This window comes from Bos indicus x Bos taurus, chromosome 5 (assembly GCF_003369695.1).
Source record: "Bos indicus x Bos taurus breed Angus x Brahman F1 hybrid chromosome 5, Bos_hybrid_MaternalHap_v2.0, whole genome shotgun sequence".
Taxonomy (NCBI): domain Eukaryota; kingdom Metazoa; phylum Chordata; class Mammalia; order Artiodactyla; family Bovidae; genus Bos; species Bos indicus x Bos taurus.
Window position 1 is genome coordinate 32392427 of NC_040080.1, and position 15388 is coordinate 32407814.

At 39.3% G+C, this 15388-nt stretch overlaps 1 protein-coding gene across 16 annotated transcripts in view; it reads right to left on the reverse strand.

Annotated features, from left to right (window-relative positions):
* Positions 1 to 9258: 9258 nt before the first annotated feature.
* The window catches only part of C2CD5 (C2 calcium dependent domain containing 5), a 91640-nt gene continuing 85510 nt past the window's right edge, over positions 9259 to 15388 (reverse strand). For all 16 annotated transcript variants that reach the window (XM_027541529.1, XM_027541528.1, XM_027541526.1 and 13 more), the window contains 3 exons: positions 15101 to 15291; positions 11283 to 11429; positions 9259 to 10558 (listed from right to left, as the gene is read on the reverse strand). In XM_027541529.1, the coding sequence (XP_027397330.1) occupies positions 10427 to 10558; positions 11283 to 11429; positions 15101 to 15291 (470 nt within the window). In that variant the 3' untranslated portion in view covers positions 9259 to 10426. The remainder of the gene's footprint in view (positions 10559 to 11282; positions 11430 to 15100; positions 15292 to 15388) is intronic.

Consider the following 15388-nt stretch of genomic DNA (forward strand, 5'->3'; position numbering starts at 1 on the left):
TGGCTTAAAGCTCAACATTCAGAAAACGAAGATCATGGCATCCGGTCCCATCACTTCATGGGAAATAGATGGGGAAACAGTGGAAATAGTGTCAGACTTTATTTTGGGGGGCTCCAAAATTACTGCAGATGGTGACTGCAGCCATGAAATTAAAAGAGGCTTACTCCTTGGAAGGAAAGTTATGACCAACCTAGATAGCATATTCAAAAGCAGAGATATTACTTTGCCAACAAAGGTCCGTCTAGTCAAGGCTATGGTTTTTCCTGTGGTCATGTATGGATGTGAGAGTTGGACTGTGAAGAAGGCTGAGCACCGAAGAATTGATGCTTTTGAACTGTGGTGTTGGAGAAGACTCTTGAGAGTCCCTTGGACTGCAAGGAGATCCAACCAGTCCATTCTGAAGGAGATCAGCCCTGGGATTTCTTTGGAAGGAATGATGCTAAAGCTGAAACTCCAATACTTTGGCCACCTCATGCGAAGAGTTGACTCATTGGAAAAGACTCTGATGCTAGGAGGGATTGAGGGCAGGAGGAGAAGGGGACGACAGAGGATGAGATGGCTGGATGGCATCACTGACTAGATGGACGTGAGTCTGAGTGAACTCCGGGAGTTGGTGATGGACAGGGAGGCCTGGCGTGCTGCAATTCATGGGGTCGCAAAGAGTCGGACATGACTGAGCGACTGATCTGATCTGATCTGATCTATCAGTAGAGAACACAAATTCTGCTCTGTTCTGTTTTGCGCCTCAGTAAGGAAGGAATCCTGTGGTTACTCTACACTGTTAGGAACCAGATAAGTCTGCCTAATTCAGAGATAATAGACTTAAAGTCACATTCTCCAAAATGTCATCATTAGTAATAATTGACAACTACATAATTACAGTGGAAAATTTTTTAAATTATGTATCAGTTAGTTATTCCTTCATAAAAATTACCCTCAAACTCTCTGGCTTAAAGCAATTGTCATTCATTACTATTTATGAATCTACCTAACAGTTAATTAATTCAAGTGTGGGATGGACTCAGAAGGACTTATTTTTGCTTCACAAAGTTCCTCAGCTTCTAGCAGACTAGCCAGGGCCTGTTTGCATGGCATGGTAGAGGTTCCAGAGAGAAAGCAGAAACGCACAGTAGAGTACATGTGTGATCCAAGTGCAGTGTAAGCAAATATACTCCTGCTTTATCCCATTGGCCTTTGCAAAGCAGGAGGCCAGTCTGTTTCCTCAAAATCTGGGGAAATAGAGTCCACCTCTTGATGGTAGGAGCCACAAAGTCATATGCTAAATGCCTGGTTACCTGGAGGCCATTATTTAGGGCCATCAGTGTAATCAATGCACCACAGTCACCTCTTTCAGAAATTGACAGGTCAAGGGGACAAAAATAGTGGTAAGGATGTAGAAGATTCAATAACATAATTAATAAGCTTGATTTAATAGAGCCATGATGATAGATGACAGATAGATGATATAGAGATATACAACTTGCTTGCAACAAATGAATTTTCTTTTCAAGTGCATATGAAACAGTTACATAAACTGAACAGAAAAACAACCAGGGAATTTTCAACAATTTTCAAAGAACTTATTGAGATCACAATATCTTATCATAGTGCAACTTAATTAGAAAACACCAAAGAAAACAACAACAAGAACATGCTTTTGGAAACTAAGAATACACTTCTAATGAAGACATCATAATGGTAATTACTAATATTCAGGTAAAAATCTAGAGATACTGAATTAAATGTGTGGGATGATAAAAAAGCAATTGCAGGGCAATTTATAACTTTAGATACACTTATGAGAGTGTATCTAAGTGTATCTAACTAAGAGTGTATTAGTTAGAAAGTGTATCTAACTAAGAGTGACAATAAGCAAGCTAAATGTTCACCCTAGGAAGCTGATAAAGTCCAAAGGGAAAAAAATGAAAAGTAAAATTGATTTCAATCATTCAAAGAATATTCTTGAACTGCAAAGTTATGCTGCTATACTATTATTTGATGGTAGACTGGGATAAATATGAAAATACATATTGAAGAGTCTAGAGCAACCACCAAAGCTATATTAAGAAGAGGCAAAATTTATATGTCAATTTTGAAGACAAAATGAAATCAGAAAATCTGACCTTGAGGATATTATGCTGAGTGAGATAAGTCAGACAAAGACACAAATACTGTAAGGTATGTAGAATCTTAAAAAAATAAAACTTGTTATAGTATAGTGATTATAGACAACATACTGTGTTTCAAACATAACACTTGCCAAGAGACTAGATCTTAATTATTCCCATCACAAAAAAGAAATGATAATTACATGAGCAAATAGAGGTATTAGTTAACAGTATGGTGGCAATCATATTGCAATACATAAATGTAACAAATTAATAAAAAATTGCGCACCCTAACCTTACACAAGGTTACACATCAATTGTATCAATAAGCTAAATAAACAGTAAACATTTTAAAATGAAAAGTTGAACTCATAGAAACAGAGAATAGGATGGTAGTTATCAGAGCTCAGGATGGGGAACCAGTGGGGGCACTGGGGAGATGCTCTTTAAGGGTAAAAACTTGCAAACAATAGATAAGTAAGTCTTGGAGCTCCAACGCACAGCATAGTTATTACAGTCAACATGATGTATTCAGTTCAGTTCAGTTCAGTCGCTCAGTCATGTCCGACTCTTTGCGACCCCATGAATCGCAGCACGCCAGGCCTCCCTGTCCATCACCAACTCCCGGAGTTCACTCAGACTCACGTCCATCCAGTCAGTGATGCCATCCAGCCATCTCATCCTCTGTCGTCCCCTTCTCCTCCTGCCCCCAATCCCTCCCAGCATCAGAGTCTTTTCCAATGAGTCAACTCTTCGCATGAGGTGGCCAAAGTACTGGAGTTTCAGCTTTAGCATCATTCCTTCCAAAGAAATCCCAGGGCTGATCTCCTTCAGAATGGACTGGTTGGATCTCCTTGCAGTCCAAGGGACTCTCAAGAGTCTTCTCCAGCACCACAGTTCAAAGGCATCAATTCTTCAGCACACAGCCTTCTTCACAGTCCAACTCTCACATCCATACAGGACCACAGGAAAAACCATAGCCTTGACTAGATGGACCTTTGTTGGCAAGGTAATATCTCTGCTTTTGAATATGCTATCTAGGTTGGTCATAACTTTCCTTCCAAGGAGGAAGCGTCTTTTAATTTCATGGCTGCAGTCACCATCTGCAGTGATTTTGGAGCCCAAAAAAATAAAGTCTGACACTGTTTCCACTGTTGCCCCATCTACTTCCCATGAAGTGATGGGACCAGATGCCATGATCTTCATTTTCTGAATGTTGAGCTTTAAGCCAACTTTTTTACTCTCCACTTTCACTTTCATCAAGAGGCTTTTTAGTTCCTCTTCACTTTCTGCCATAAGGGTGGTGTCATCTGCATATCTGAGGTTATTGATATTTCTCCCAACAATCTTGATTCCAGCTTGTGTTTCGTTCAGTCCAGCGTTTCTCATGATGTACTCTGCATAGAAGTTAAATAAGCAGGGTGACAATATACAGCCTTGACGTACTCAGTTTCCTATTTGGAACCAGTCTGTTGTTCCATGTCCAGTTCTAACTGTTGCTTCTTGACCTGCATACAGATTTCTCAAGAGGCAGGTCAGGTGGCCTGGTATTCCCATCTCTTTCAGAATTTTCTACAGTTTATTGTGATCCACACAGTCAAAGGCCAGACATCCTGGAATGTGAAGTCAAATGGGCCATCACTACGAACATCATGTATTATAAACTTCAAAATTGCTGAAAGACTCAATCTGGCTATCACCACAAAAAAATAACTGGAAAAATCCCTAAATATTTGGAAATTAACACTCTTTTAAACAACTCATTAGTTCAAGAGGAAGTTAAAAGGAAAATTGTGAACTATTTTGAATTTAAGAAAAATATAAAAATTTGGGGAGCCTCTTCAAGGAGTGTATATAGAGAAGTGTGTCACATTCAATTTTACATTAGAAAAGAGGCCTCAAATCCATGATCTAAGCTTCTGCCTTAAGAAACTAGAAAAATAAGAGAAAATTAAACCAAAAGCAAGTATAAAGAAGGAAATATAAAGGTAAAAGCAGACACAGAGTCTGAAAACAGAGGGGAAAACAGTAGAGAAAAATCAATGAAACCAAAAGCTGCTTCTTTGAAAATATGCTTCTTCGCCCCCTGAGATCTGGAACAAGGTTAGAATATCCACTCTTATCATTCTACATTATACTTAATAATTTAATAAGATAATTACTAATAAAGCCAATTAAGTAAGGAACAAGAAAAATAAATATACACTAGATTCAAAGGAATAAATAAAACCGTCCCCATGTACAGTCATAAAAATGATTCTCCACATAAAAACTCCAAAGAAATACAGAAAAAGCTAATGAATCAATACATCCTGGATGCAGGATGCAATACCAATGTAAATAATCAATATTTGTATATGCTAAAAATCAGTTCTCAACCAAGAGGTCCTGTCAATCCAGTGTAGCCGAGCTAGTCAACATTGTCATTGCTGGAGCAATTCAACATCCATATGCAAGCAAAGGAATGAATCAATGAATAAATCCTTGACCCCTACCTTATACCATATACAAATGTAAATTGAAATGATCATGTACTTAAATGTAGAGGCAAAAACTGAAATTTCTAGAAAATGTTTTCGAGGTTTATTAGGCAAAAATTTCTTAGAACACCACACAAATTACAAAACAAAAAAAAAAGAATTAGACCTCACCGAAATTTAAAATTTCTATTCCTCAAAGATAATGTTTAAAGAATGCAAAATAAGCCACAAACTGAGGGGAAATGTTTGCAAAGTACATATTAAAAAAAAAAAACCCTGATATCTAGAATTTGTAACTCTCAGAACTCAATAAACAGTTGAGCACCATAAACTGAATTTTGGCAGGTTTCCTCAGATGGAGCAGGCATGAAGAAAATTTCTTGCTAAAGAATCCTGGAAACATACATGCGCATCTTGGCCAGTTTGACATCCTCACTGCAGAAAAACCAGCATCGTCTGCTCTACTGTGTGGAACCCGTTACAACAGTGACACCATGTGGCAATGAGAAGCAAGTGCAAACCAAAGAGGTTCTGAGAGCTGAGGGCTTTGGGGGCTGAGACCTAGAATTGAAGGCAACTTCAAAGACTGGAGATCATGAATTTCTGCTTAGTCAATGAGTATTAAAAAATTAATTGGAAAACAAAAGAGATACAACTATACTCGTACCTTGAGTTAGTGAAGCATTTTGTATTAGATGTTATTACCATGTGCTGTGCTTCAGTTCAGTTCAGTCGCTCAGTCATGTCCGACTCTTTGCGACCCCATGAATCGCAGCACACCAGGCCTCCCTGTCCATCACCAACTCCCGGAGTTCACTCAGACTCACGTCCATCGAGTCAGTGATGCCATCCAGCCATCTCATCCTCTGTCGTCCCCTTCTCCTCCTGCCCCCAATCCCTCCCAGCATCAGAGTCTTTTCCAAGGAGTCAACTCTTCGCATGAGGTGGCCAAAGTACTGGAGTTTCAGCTTTAGCATCATTCCTTCCAAAGAAATCCCAGGGCTGATCTCCTTCAGAATGGACTGGTTGGATCTCCTTGCAGTCCAAGGGACTCTCAAGAGTCTTCTCCAACACCACAGTTCAAAAGCATCAATTCTTCGGCGCTCAGCCTTCTTCACAGTCCAACTCTTGCCGGGGTCCGGCGAACTCTCACAGCCATACATGACCACAGGAAAAACCATAGCCTTGACTAGACGAACCTTTGTTGGCAAAGTAATGTCTCTGCTTTTGAATATGCTATCTAGGTTGGTCATAACCTTCCTTCCAAGGAGTAAGCCTCTTTTAATTTCATGGCTGCAGTCACCATCTGCAGTGATTTTGGAGCCCTCAAAAATAAAGTCTGACACTGTTTCCACTGTTTCCCCATCTATTTTCCATGAAGTGATGGGACTGGATGCCATGATCTTCATTTTCTGAATGTTGAGCTTTAAGCCAACTTTTTCGCTCTCCACTTTCATTTTCATCAAGAGGATTTTTAGTTCCTCTTCACTTTCTGCCATAAGGGTGGTGTCATCTGCATATCTGAGGTTATTGTGCTTAGTCACTCATAAAGAGCACTGTATTTGATATTTGAACTATATCTCTTCAGTTTAAACTTATGAGAACTTGTATTAGTTTACTATTCCTACTATTAAAAAATGACTGCAAACTTAGTGACTTATACAAGTTTAGCTTACAGTTCCACAGGTCATTAAGTCTGATGTGAGTCTCCCTAGGCTAAAACCCCTTTCTGCAGGCTCAAAGGAAAGAATCTATTTCCTCCTCCATTTGAGGTGAGGCAACATTCAGTTCTTGCAGGTGTAGAACTGAGAACCCTGTTTCCTGGCTAGCTGTCAGCTGGTGGCCATTCCCAGCATTGAGATGCCACCCACATTCCTTGGTTTATAGCTCTCTTCTTTCTTCTTGAAAGTCAGCAATGGCAGTTGAGTTCACCTCTCAAAAGAATCTCTACGACCTAGTCTCCTATCCCTCTTTGAGAGGTAAATTCAACCTGCCATTGCTGAATTTCAAGAAGAAAGATTAGGTTCTAGGACTTTCACAGATAAACTTAGATAATTCGCCCATCTCTAGGTCTTTAGCTTTGACCCTATCTGTGAAGTCCCTTTTGTCACGTAAGGTAATATGTTCACAGGCCCTGCAGGTTAGGCTGTGCACATCTTTGTTGGGAGGTGGGAGGCCGGGGGGACATCATCCTGCCTACCATAAATATACATCTTTCAAATATTTAAACGTCTAATCTTAAAAATGTCTTTTCTACTGGAGAAGAGGCAAACATTTTAGGATAGGATTTACCCAAATCTTCCTAATGTTTCCTTCAGCCTGGTTCCTTATTCCCCTCCATATGCTGTGCTGTGCTAAGTTGCTTCAGTCATGTCTGACTCTGACCCCATGGACTGTAGCCCACCAGGCTTCTCTGTCCATAGGGTTCTCTAGGCAATACTAGGGTGGGTTGCCATGCCCTCCTCCAGGGGATCTTCCACATGCAGAGATGGAACCCACGCCCCTTATGTCTCCTGCATTGTTCTTCACCCCTAGCGCCACCTGGGGCCTGTACTAAATTTAACTTGAGCTCAACAATGGGGCTTCAACAAACCTGAAATAGTGTGCAAAATCTCACCTCTGTGCTTATTTTTCTGGAGAAGAGTTCCAGAGCTTAGATCAGATTCTCACAGTACTGTTTGAAAGACCTCATAGAACAGAAACACAAGTTTCACAAGAAAGTGTGAACTTAAATAAAAGTTTTATTCATAATAGCCAAAAATGTTGTCCAAATGGGATGCCTCATACTAAGTGAAAGTTACCAAGCACAAGATCGTATTGACATGGAGGGGGTAAGTTAACTGACTACAAAGGGGCACAAGGCATTCTCCTTGGTGATGAAATGTTATCTTGGTTACACAACTGAATCTATTTGTCAAACTTTGACTCATACACTTAAAATAGATAAATTTTATTGAATGTAAATTATATATTAGCATATTTTAATATGTAAGAATACATACTAGGTTATTAACATGGATTGGGAGGGATAAGATGGGGGAAGAGAAAACCAGGTGAAAAGGTAAAAAAAAAAACCAAACACCAATATACTTAAAAATTAGGTACTTGATCCAATTTATGAAAAACTGTTTGTGTATGCATGAAGCTTCTTAGCTACCTGATACTGCAGTCCAATACTTGCATCCTTGCCAAGTTCAAATTTAGGGGTAGATCAGATGATGGAAACCTGGTGATGGTTTATGGCAGAGTAGGGCTTCCTGCATGGCTCAGCAGGTGAAGAATCCTCCTACAACGCTGGAGACATAGGAGATGCAGGTTCAATTCCTGGGTAGGGAAAATCCCCTTGGAAAAGAATATGGAAACCCACTCCAGTATTCTTGCCTGGGAAATTCCATGGACAAAGGCGCCTGGTGGGGTACAGTCCATGGGGTCACAAAGAGTTGGAGATAACTGAGTGACTAAACACACACACGGGAAGTGAGGAAATGGGACAGTGAGTTTAGCAAATCTAACAAAGGATTGGATAACTTGTATAGTTTAAGCTTTGGAGTACCAATAGAGAATGAGATACTACAAGGTGTGCTAAAGTCCTGTCACTGGCCTCAATATTTCCAAAAGATTAAGTCCCAGTATGTTTGTCTAAAATGATGTTTCTGAGGGAACTTACACACAATGAACAGCAGCAACTCTTTCGGCATCAGGTAACATCAGCCTTTCCAGAAGGAGCCATTTCTGGCATGGGCTGACTACCTCACATGTGACCCACATTGAGCAAATGGCCTGTGTCAGCAGACAGAAAACCTGAGTAGTTATAGAAACTCTAGCTTTTCTAGAAATCAGTCTGTGCCTCTGTTAAGTATCCAAATGTTGAGACCAAAATGGAAATACATTTTGGTCTCAAAAGGTAAAACAAAAACAGCCAGTATTATGTTTTAAACATTAGTAATAAGGTACATGCACAAACCTAAAGGAAATCAACTCTCAATATTCATTGGAAGGACTGTTGCTGAAGCTCCAATACTTTGGCCACCTGACGGGAAGAGCTAACTCATTGGAAAAGACCCTGATGCTGGGGAAAATTGAAGGCAAAAAGAGAAGGGGACAGCAGAGGATCAGACAACTAGCAGATAGCATCACTGACTCAGCTGACATGAATTTGAGCAAACTCCAGAATGTAGTGGAGGACAGGAGCCAGGCATGCTGCAGTCCACGGGGTCGCAGAGTTAAACATGACTTAGTGATTGAACAACAACAACATGCACAGGATATGACACAAAACAGGCACTCAACCAGTGAGCTACATTATTAAGCCCCTGTCAAGAAAGAACTCAGAAACATACTCAGGAATCACAAAATAGCTGTTGTATGGATGGATAAAACTATGAACAAGTCAGTCAATTCCAAGTACCTGTTTTTCCAGAATGAGCTTAAGTATTATCCTCTTGGGGAAGCCACCTTCATCCCAAGCTACACACATTTTCTCACTTAACCGTGCAGGTTTCCTACCACCAACAACGAAAGTGGCACAATTACAAGTGTATTTCCCCTCCAAATGAAGAACAGACATACAACAGAAGATTGTTGACTAAAGAAATGAAGACGATCATATGGAAAGTGATTTCTGACCACTGACAATACTACAAAGGGGCAAAAAAACAGATTTAGGAATATTCCAGTTTATAAAATCTTTTATTTAAAAAATAAAATTATAAACAAAATACAGAAAAATATTGACACCTGTGATAAGAAGGAAACGACTCCTAATCTTTAGGGCAGTTGTTATCCTGGAAGAGCAAAATCATGAGTTTTAAAAAGAAATTTTATTGTCCAAAGGAGGAATGTACTTTTAAAGGTTCATCTGTAATATGTATTTGGCATTGACAAAAAAAAAAGTATTTCTATCTATACATTCAACATTCTGCAGCATATTTACATTCAAGTTACATTTCCAAATTCTATGCCAAATACAGTCTACCTCACCACCCCAAACCCCTAATAAGATAGTACTAAAATTCTGTTTATTTGTAAGAGTTCAGTATGACTTTATTAGAAAATAATTTTATGTTCCAACTAGATCAATCATATTTTAACTACTTCAACAAAACTCACTGGCCTGTTCTTCCCAGTTGAAGCCAAGCCCCTTCCAGAAAAATTAAACACAAATTGAAACTTGGGTAAAAATGAAGTTATATAGTAATTTTTTCCTCCTTCCTTAGAGATATTATTAAGCTTCCGATAAAAGGACATTGGCTCTGATAAACAGATTTTACTTTTGCAGCAATTAAGATACAAGTTACAGAAGCTTAACTCCTTTTTCAAAGATGGCTAAAGTACTTTTCCCTTTCAGCTGTTACCAGATTCTTCATCAAAATAACACATTAATAAACTCACAGTTTTCTTAAAACTTTTCTCCATTTTCCCCATACATTCCTCAAATCAGATTATTTATTAACAATTTGTTAATTTCTTGCTTAATTTTTATAAATTACACCAGGATAGCTAGCCTAATTTCCTGATAATTTAAATTACGATTTTATTAAAATCAACATAAATTATAAATAGCTTGCATCTTTGCTACAGTTCTCAGAGAAATTTATCTGAACTTCCTGGGGAGTCAAGCCTCCATAAGGCCTGTCTGTCTAGCCTTGGTTAAAAAAAAAAGTCAAGATTTGAAAATTCTCATGCCTCCAAGCGATCCCATTCAAATCAAACATTCTCATATGGGATCAATTCTTTCTTAATTCTCTCATATTAAGTTCATTTTTTATGTCTAGTACGATAAATGAATGACAAAGGAAATTGATGAATGTCATTTAGTTGAGCTCTTTCTAACTGACTTCAGGTTGTGACTTCTCCTCCAGTACATGAGGGCTGGCAACTGGCAGCAGGCTGCGGAGTAGACACCACTTCTAATTCAGATTCACGAACAAAAACCACCGCATCACCACTGACGTTTATAAGACACTGTGCCTAAAAGAATAACACATTTCAGTCACATTTCAGTAACACACTCATACTCTCCTGTTACGCTGGGGGCAGTGTTTATGTTCTACTGTTTCTGTAGAGCAGAAACAGGCATACAGTTCAAGAAAAAAATGAGCAAAGGCTAAGAAGGCAATGCATAGGAAAGGAAACAAAAAAATTCATTAATATAGTTATTTAATTTTTTAAAGGACTATGTTTAACAGTTGTAAGTGAATTATTATGTTAACAAAGCTGATAAGAGAAATCTATTCTAAAATTTAACCTAAGTAACACTCCCCTATCCTCATTAACAAAATTATATTACTTATTAGAATTAACAGTGTGGCCCCATCAGGATGTACTCTTTACCAGCAGGGCAGTCAGAAGTGGACAGCATCACAGCTCAAACCACAGGGCATCTTTAACTGTCCTCCATTAGCCATCACTGGATCCCAAAAACACCCCCCCTAAGAAGGTGGTGGGAAAAGTAATTTAGGAGCAAAACTTCCAGAGGTATTTCAGACTACTAACTAGTCACTGGGGATGTGAAAACAACACCTGACCTATGTATGACCACAGTTACCAAAATATTTACTAAAACATGTTTTAAGCCTCTGGAATCAAAGAGCTCTGAGGAACAATTCTCTTTTTTGGAGGCGGATGGGAGGTGAAAAGGCCATAGGGTGAATTCGTAGGGTCTCCCCATCAGAGGTTTTTAACTCCACCTCACCTGGTTTTTGTTTGGATTCTCCATGAAGACACACTGCTTCATTATGTAGGAGACGACAGCGTTCCCTCCCAGCGCAGCCACGTGTGCACGCACCATTGCAAACACTTCAGCGATAAAAGCATGGAGAAAACCACTGACCCCACCTTCCTAAAGGACAATGCACAAGCAAACCAAACTATATACCTGGGTAAATGAATGTACATAAAACATCAAAGAATATATATTAAAACAGTTTAAGTGATCTTACTATAATGGATGGTCCTTTTAATTTCCTTCACCATGCAGATCTGTTGCATGAATGAAAAACCTTTACCTAACACATGTCTACAACAGGGATTATTGTTGGTGTTCAGTCATTAAGGTGTGTCATAATCCCAACAGGGATTACTATCTTGATTTTAGAGACGATGAAACTGAAGCTCATGTGACGTGTCCATGATGAAGGTGGAACACAGAGCTAGTGGACAGATGGCAGAGCAAGAGTTCTAACTGTTCCTCCACTGTCAACACCTCCCTCCATGAAGCTGTTCCCGTCATCATTCAAATAAATTGATGGTAAATATACACAATGAGACTTCCCTGCTATCCATATCTCCCACTTTGAAAATGAACCATGTTCCAAGTCACACTTGTCTTTTACAGTTTCTTGAAGGTTTGACACCTTTTCCAGCCTCGGGGTCATTGTACATGAAGGGTCCATACCCAATTTTCCACCAGGGTAACTCATACTCAATTCTTCAGGTCCTGGTTTACACGTGACTTCTTCAGAGCAATCTACCCCGCTGCTGTTGCTGCTAAGTCGCTTCAATCGTGTCTGACTCTGTGTGACCCCATAGACGGCAGCCCACCAGGCTCCCCCATCCCTGGGATTCTCCAGGCAAGAACACTGGAGTGGGTTGCCATTTCCTTCTCCAATGCATGAAAGTGAAAAGTGAAAGTGAAGTCGCTCAGTTGTGTCTGATTCGAGACCCCATGGACTGCAGCCTACCAGCCTCCTCCATCCATGGGATTTTCCAGGCAAGAGTACTGGAGTGGGGTGCTATTGCCTTCTCTGGCAATCTACCCTATCAGACCTAAATTACATTCTCCTGTTAATATTCTCTGAGAGCCCTTGTTGTATTTCTTTATATGACTTACTATTACTAAGAGCTATCTATTCACCACATGATGATGATTTACTGTCCACTAAATTCCATCATGCCAGGGACCGCATCTGCCATGCTCACAACTATATACGCTAACACCTGTTTCAACAGGGGCATGTACTCAGTGATCTATACATATTTGTCATGGAAGGAAATCCAACAATTTGGGGAACTTTTGCAGTGTTCAAAACCAAACAAGACAGAAACCAAAGGCTAGCTGATAGCTTAGAATGCTTTACAATCTAAATTTCCCACAAATTTTACTGAAGGTTTTTTACAGTCTAGGAAGAAATTTCCAACTTCAAATTGGAATGTAAGGGCAAAATTTAATACACTGTTAGAAAAAGCATTTGTCTAGGTCACATTTTTCTGAAAAGCTACAGGATCCTACATAAAGTTTGTCATTAAGGAATTAAAGGAGTTGCTTCAGCCTCCCTCTGACTCAATCACAGTCCAGGACAGTCTTTTCTTCTACTTTCATCAGTTTTCCTCTTACATATAAAATCAAAAAATTCTTAGAGTAAAAGACACTACAGAGGGGTAAATTCTAATATTATGTAATTGAAAGCAAATAACTCAACAAGGAATGAACAGATTTCAGGTATTACACTATATACAGGCTTCTCAGGTAGCACTAGTGGTCAAGAACCCACCTGCCAAAGCAGGAGACATAAGAGATGTGGGTTAATCCCTGGGTCAGGAAGATCCCCTGTAGAGTATGGCAACCCAGTCCAGTATTCTTTTCTTGAGAATCTCACGTTCAGAGACGCCTGGTGGGCTACAGTCATGGGGTTGCAAACAGCCAGACACAACTGAAGCAAATTAGCCCACATGCATGCATATACTACATATTATACTATTAACTACATTATAGCTGGTATTATAAATCTCTGTTGAAGGAAAATCTGTGAAGCAACATTTCGGGGTATGGTTGCTTCAGCAGTTGAAAAGACACTTTGGAAAGAAAATTTTACGCATTCAACAGTATAATATCCATGTGCAACTGGAAAAGGTTAATTCACCAATCTATGACAGCTTCTCAAACCCAAATTTGTCAAACCTCAATGGATTTAAGTGTTGCCTATTTTAATTCTACATTAAAAGGTTTTTGAGAATATCTTGAGACAGTTTCTTTTCCATCTCAACACAATTAGAATATGATTATAAAAATAATTTTTCTTAAAGGAAACATCTATCTAATTAATTAATCTGTCAGAAGTCACTCCCTCATTTACACAAAAACGGCTTGTGGTTACTCTGCACCAGGCACTCTGCTGGGTGCAGGAGGGTGAGCCTGAGTTAGTAAGCAGGCTGCCATTTCCAAGAAGGCATAGAAACACTGCTGGTGAAACAAGGGGGGGAAAAACACAATTAAGTTGTGTTTATAATTAACACACTTTTAAAAAATACAAACTTCTGCTAAAGTAAATTTTGAAGAGTTTATTGGGTTTCACATTTAAATAATTAAACATTTTCCCTACTCACTATATTAATTTGTTTAGCAGCCCTGCTCAAGAAACATAAGACAAATAGAAATATAATCTTTTCCTGAGTTTAAATTCTTCTGTAATGCAAGATATAATAGGCTGACTCTGATTCTTAATTCTGACCTCATCAAGCAAGAGATTATAACTGCTGTTACTTAAAAAACAAATTAAAGTTTAATGATACCCAGTGTGAGGTAGAACTTGAACAAATAACACTGATGGCTAGAGGAGAAAACAAGCAGCCTCCTTCTTTGTCAGGAGAAAACGACAGAACTAAATGATATAAAAAAAACCTCCAAAGACATCTATTCAGGATACAGTCCCCTACTATTTAATGTGAACTCTTAAAAATTGCCATTTAAATCCATCTCAGGCAAATACCTACTGAGAAACTAAGCTATTCTTTCAGGGCTGTTTTAAACCTCTATCAAACATGGATACATTTATTTTTTTTTAATTTACCATCTGATAAGGATCTGTAACTTCTAATAACAAATGAATTTAAACCCAACACAACTCTTGTGATAATACTGAAAGTGAAAATGAAGTCGCTCAGTCACGTCCAACTTTTTGCGACCCTATGGACTATAGCCTACCAGGCTCCTCTGTCCATGGAATTTTCCAGGCAAGAATATTAGAGTGGGGTTGCCATTTCCTTGGAGAAGGCAATGGCACCCCACTCCAGTACTCTTGCCTGGAAAATCCCATGGACGGAGGAGCCTGGTAGGCTGCAGTCCATGGGGTCTCTAAGAGTTGGACACAACTGAGCAACTTCACTTTCACTTTTTACTTTCATGCATTGGAGAAGGAAATAGCAACCCATTCCAGTGTTCTTGCCTGGAGAATCCCAGGGACGGGGGAACCTGGCGGGCTGCTATCTATGGGTTCGCACAGAGTCAGACACAACTGAAGCGACTTAGCAGTAGCAGCAGCCATTTCCTTCTCCAGGGCATCTTCCTGACCCAGGAATTGAACCTGGGTCTCCTGCATTGCTGGCAGACACTTTTACCATCTGAGCCTAATCTACAGCCAATCCAGACAGGTTATGGCAAAAAGTGTGTGTGTGTGTGTGTGTGTGTGTGTTACTTTTGGCAAAAAAACAATTTGAAACATGTTTAGTTTTGATACTACTACTTTCAACCACAGAAAATTCACACACACAATGAAATAACAACTATAAAATTACCTCACGTAGAGAAGTGGTTTCCCGAATGAAAAACATGTTAATTATCCCAAGATATTTTGTTATTTTTGCTCCAGGAATGAAAGAAAGAGGTGTCATCTTAACAACCCCAACGGTGGAATTTGCACAAGGGGGAGCAGAACGATTCCGGAAGTTTCCTTCACCCATTGGACTTGCTTTTTCAACTGTCACTGCTAAAATTGGAAAGAGAAGAGAAAGCATCAAGATCACATGTTGGTGACTCAATGATTCCCTAGTGTTTCCAAATAAGTGGTGACAACATTCAGCTGT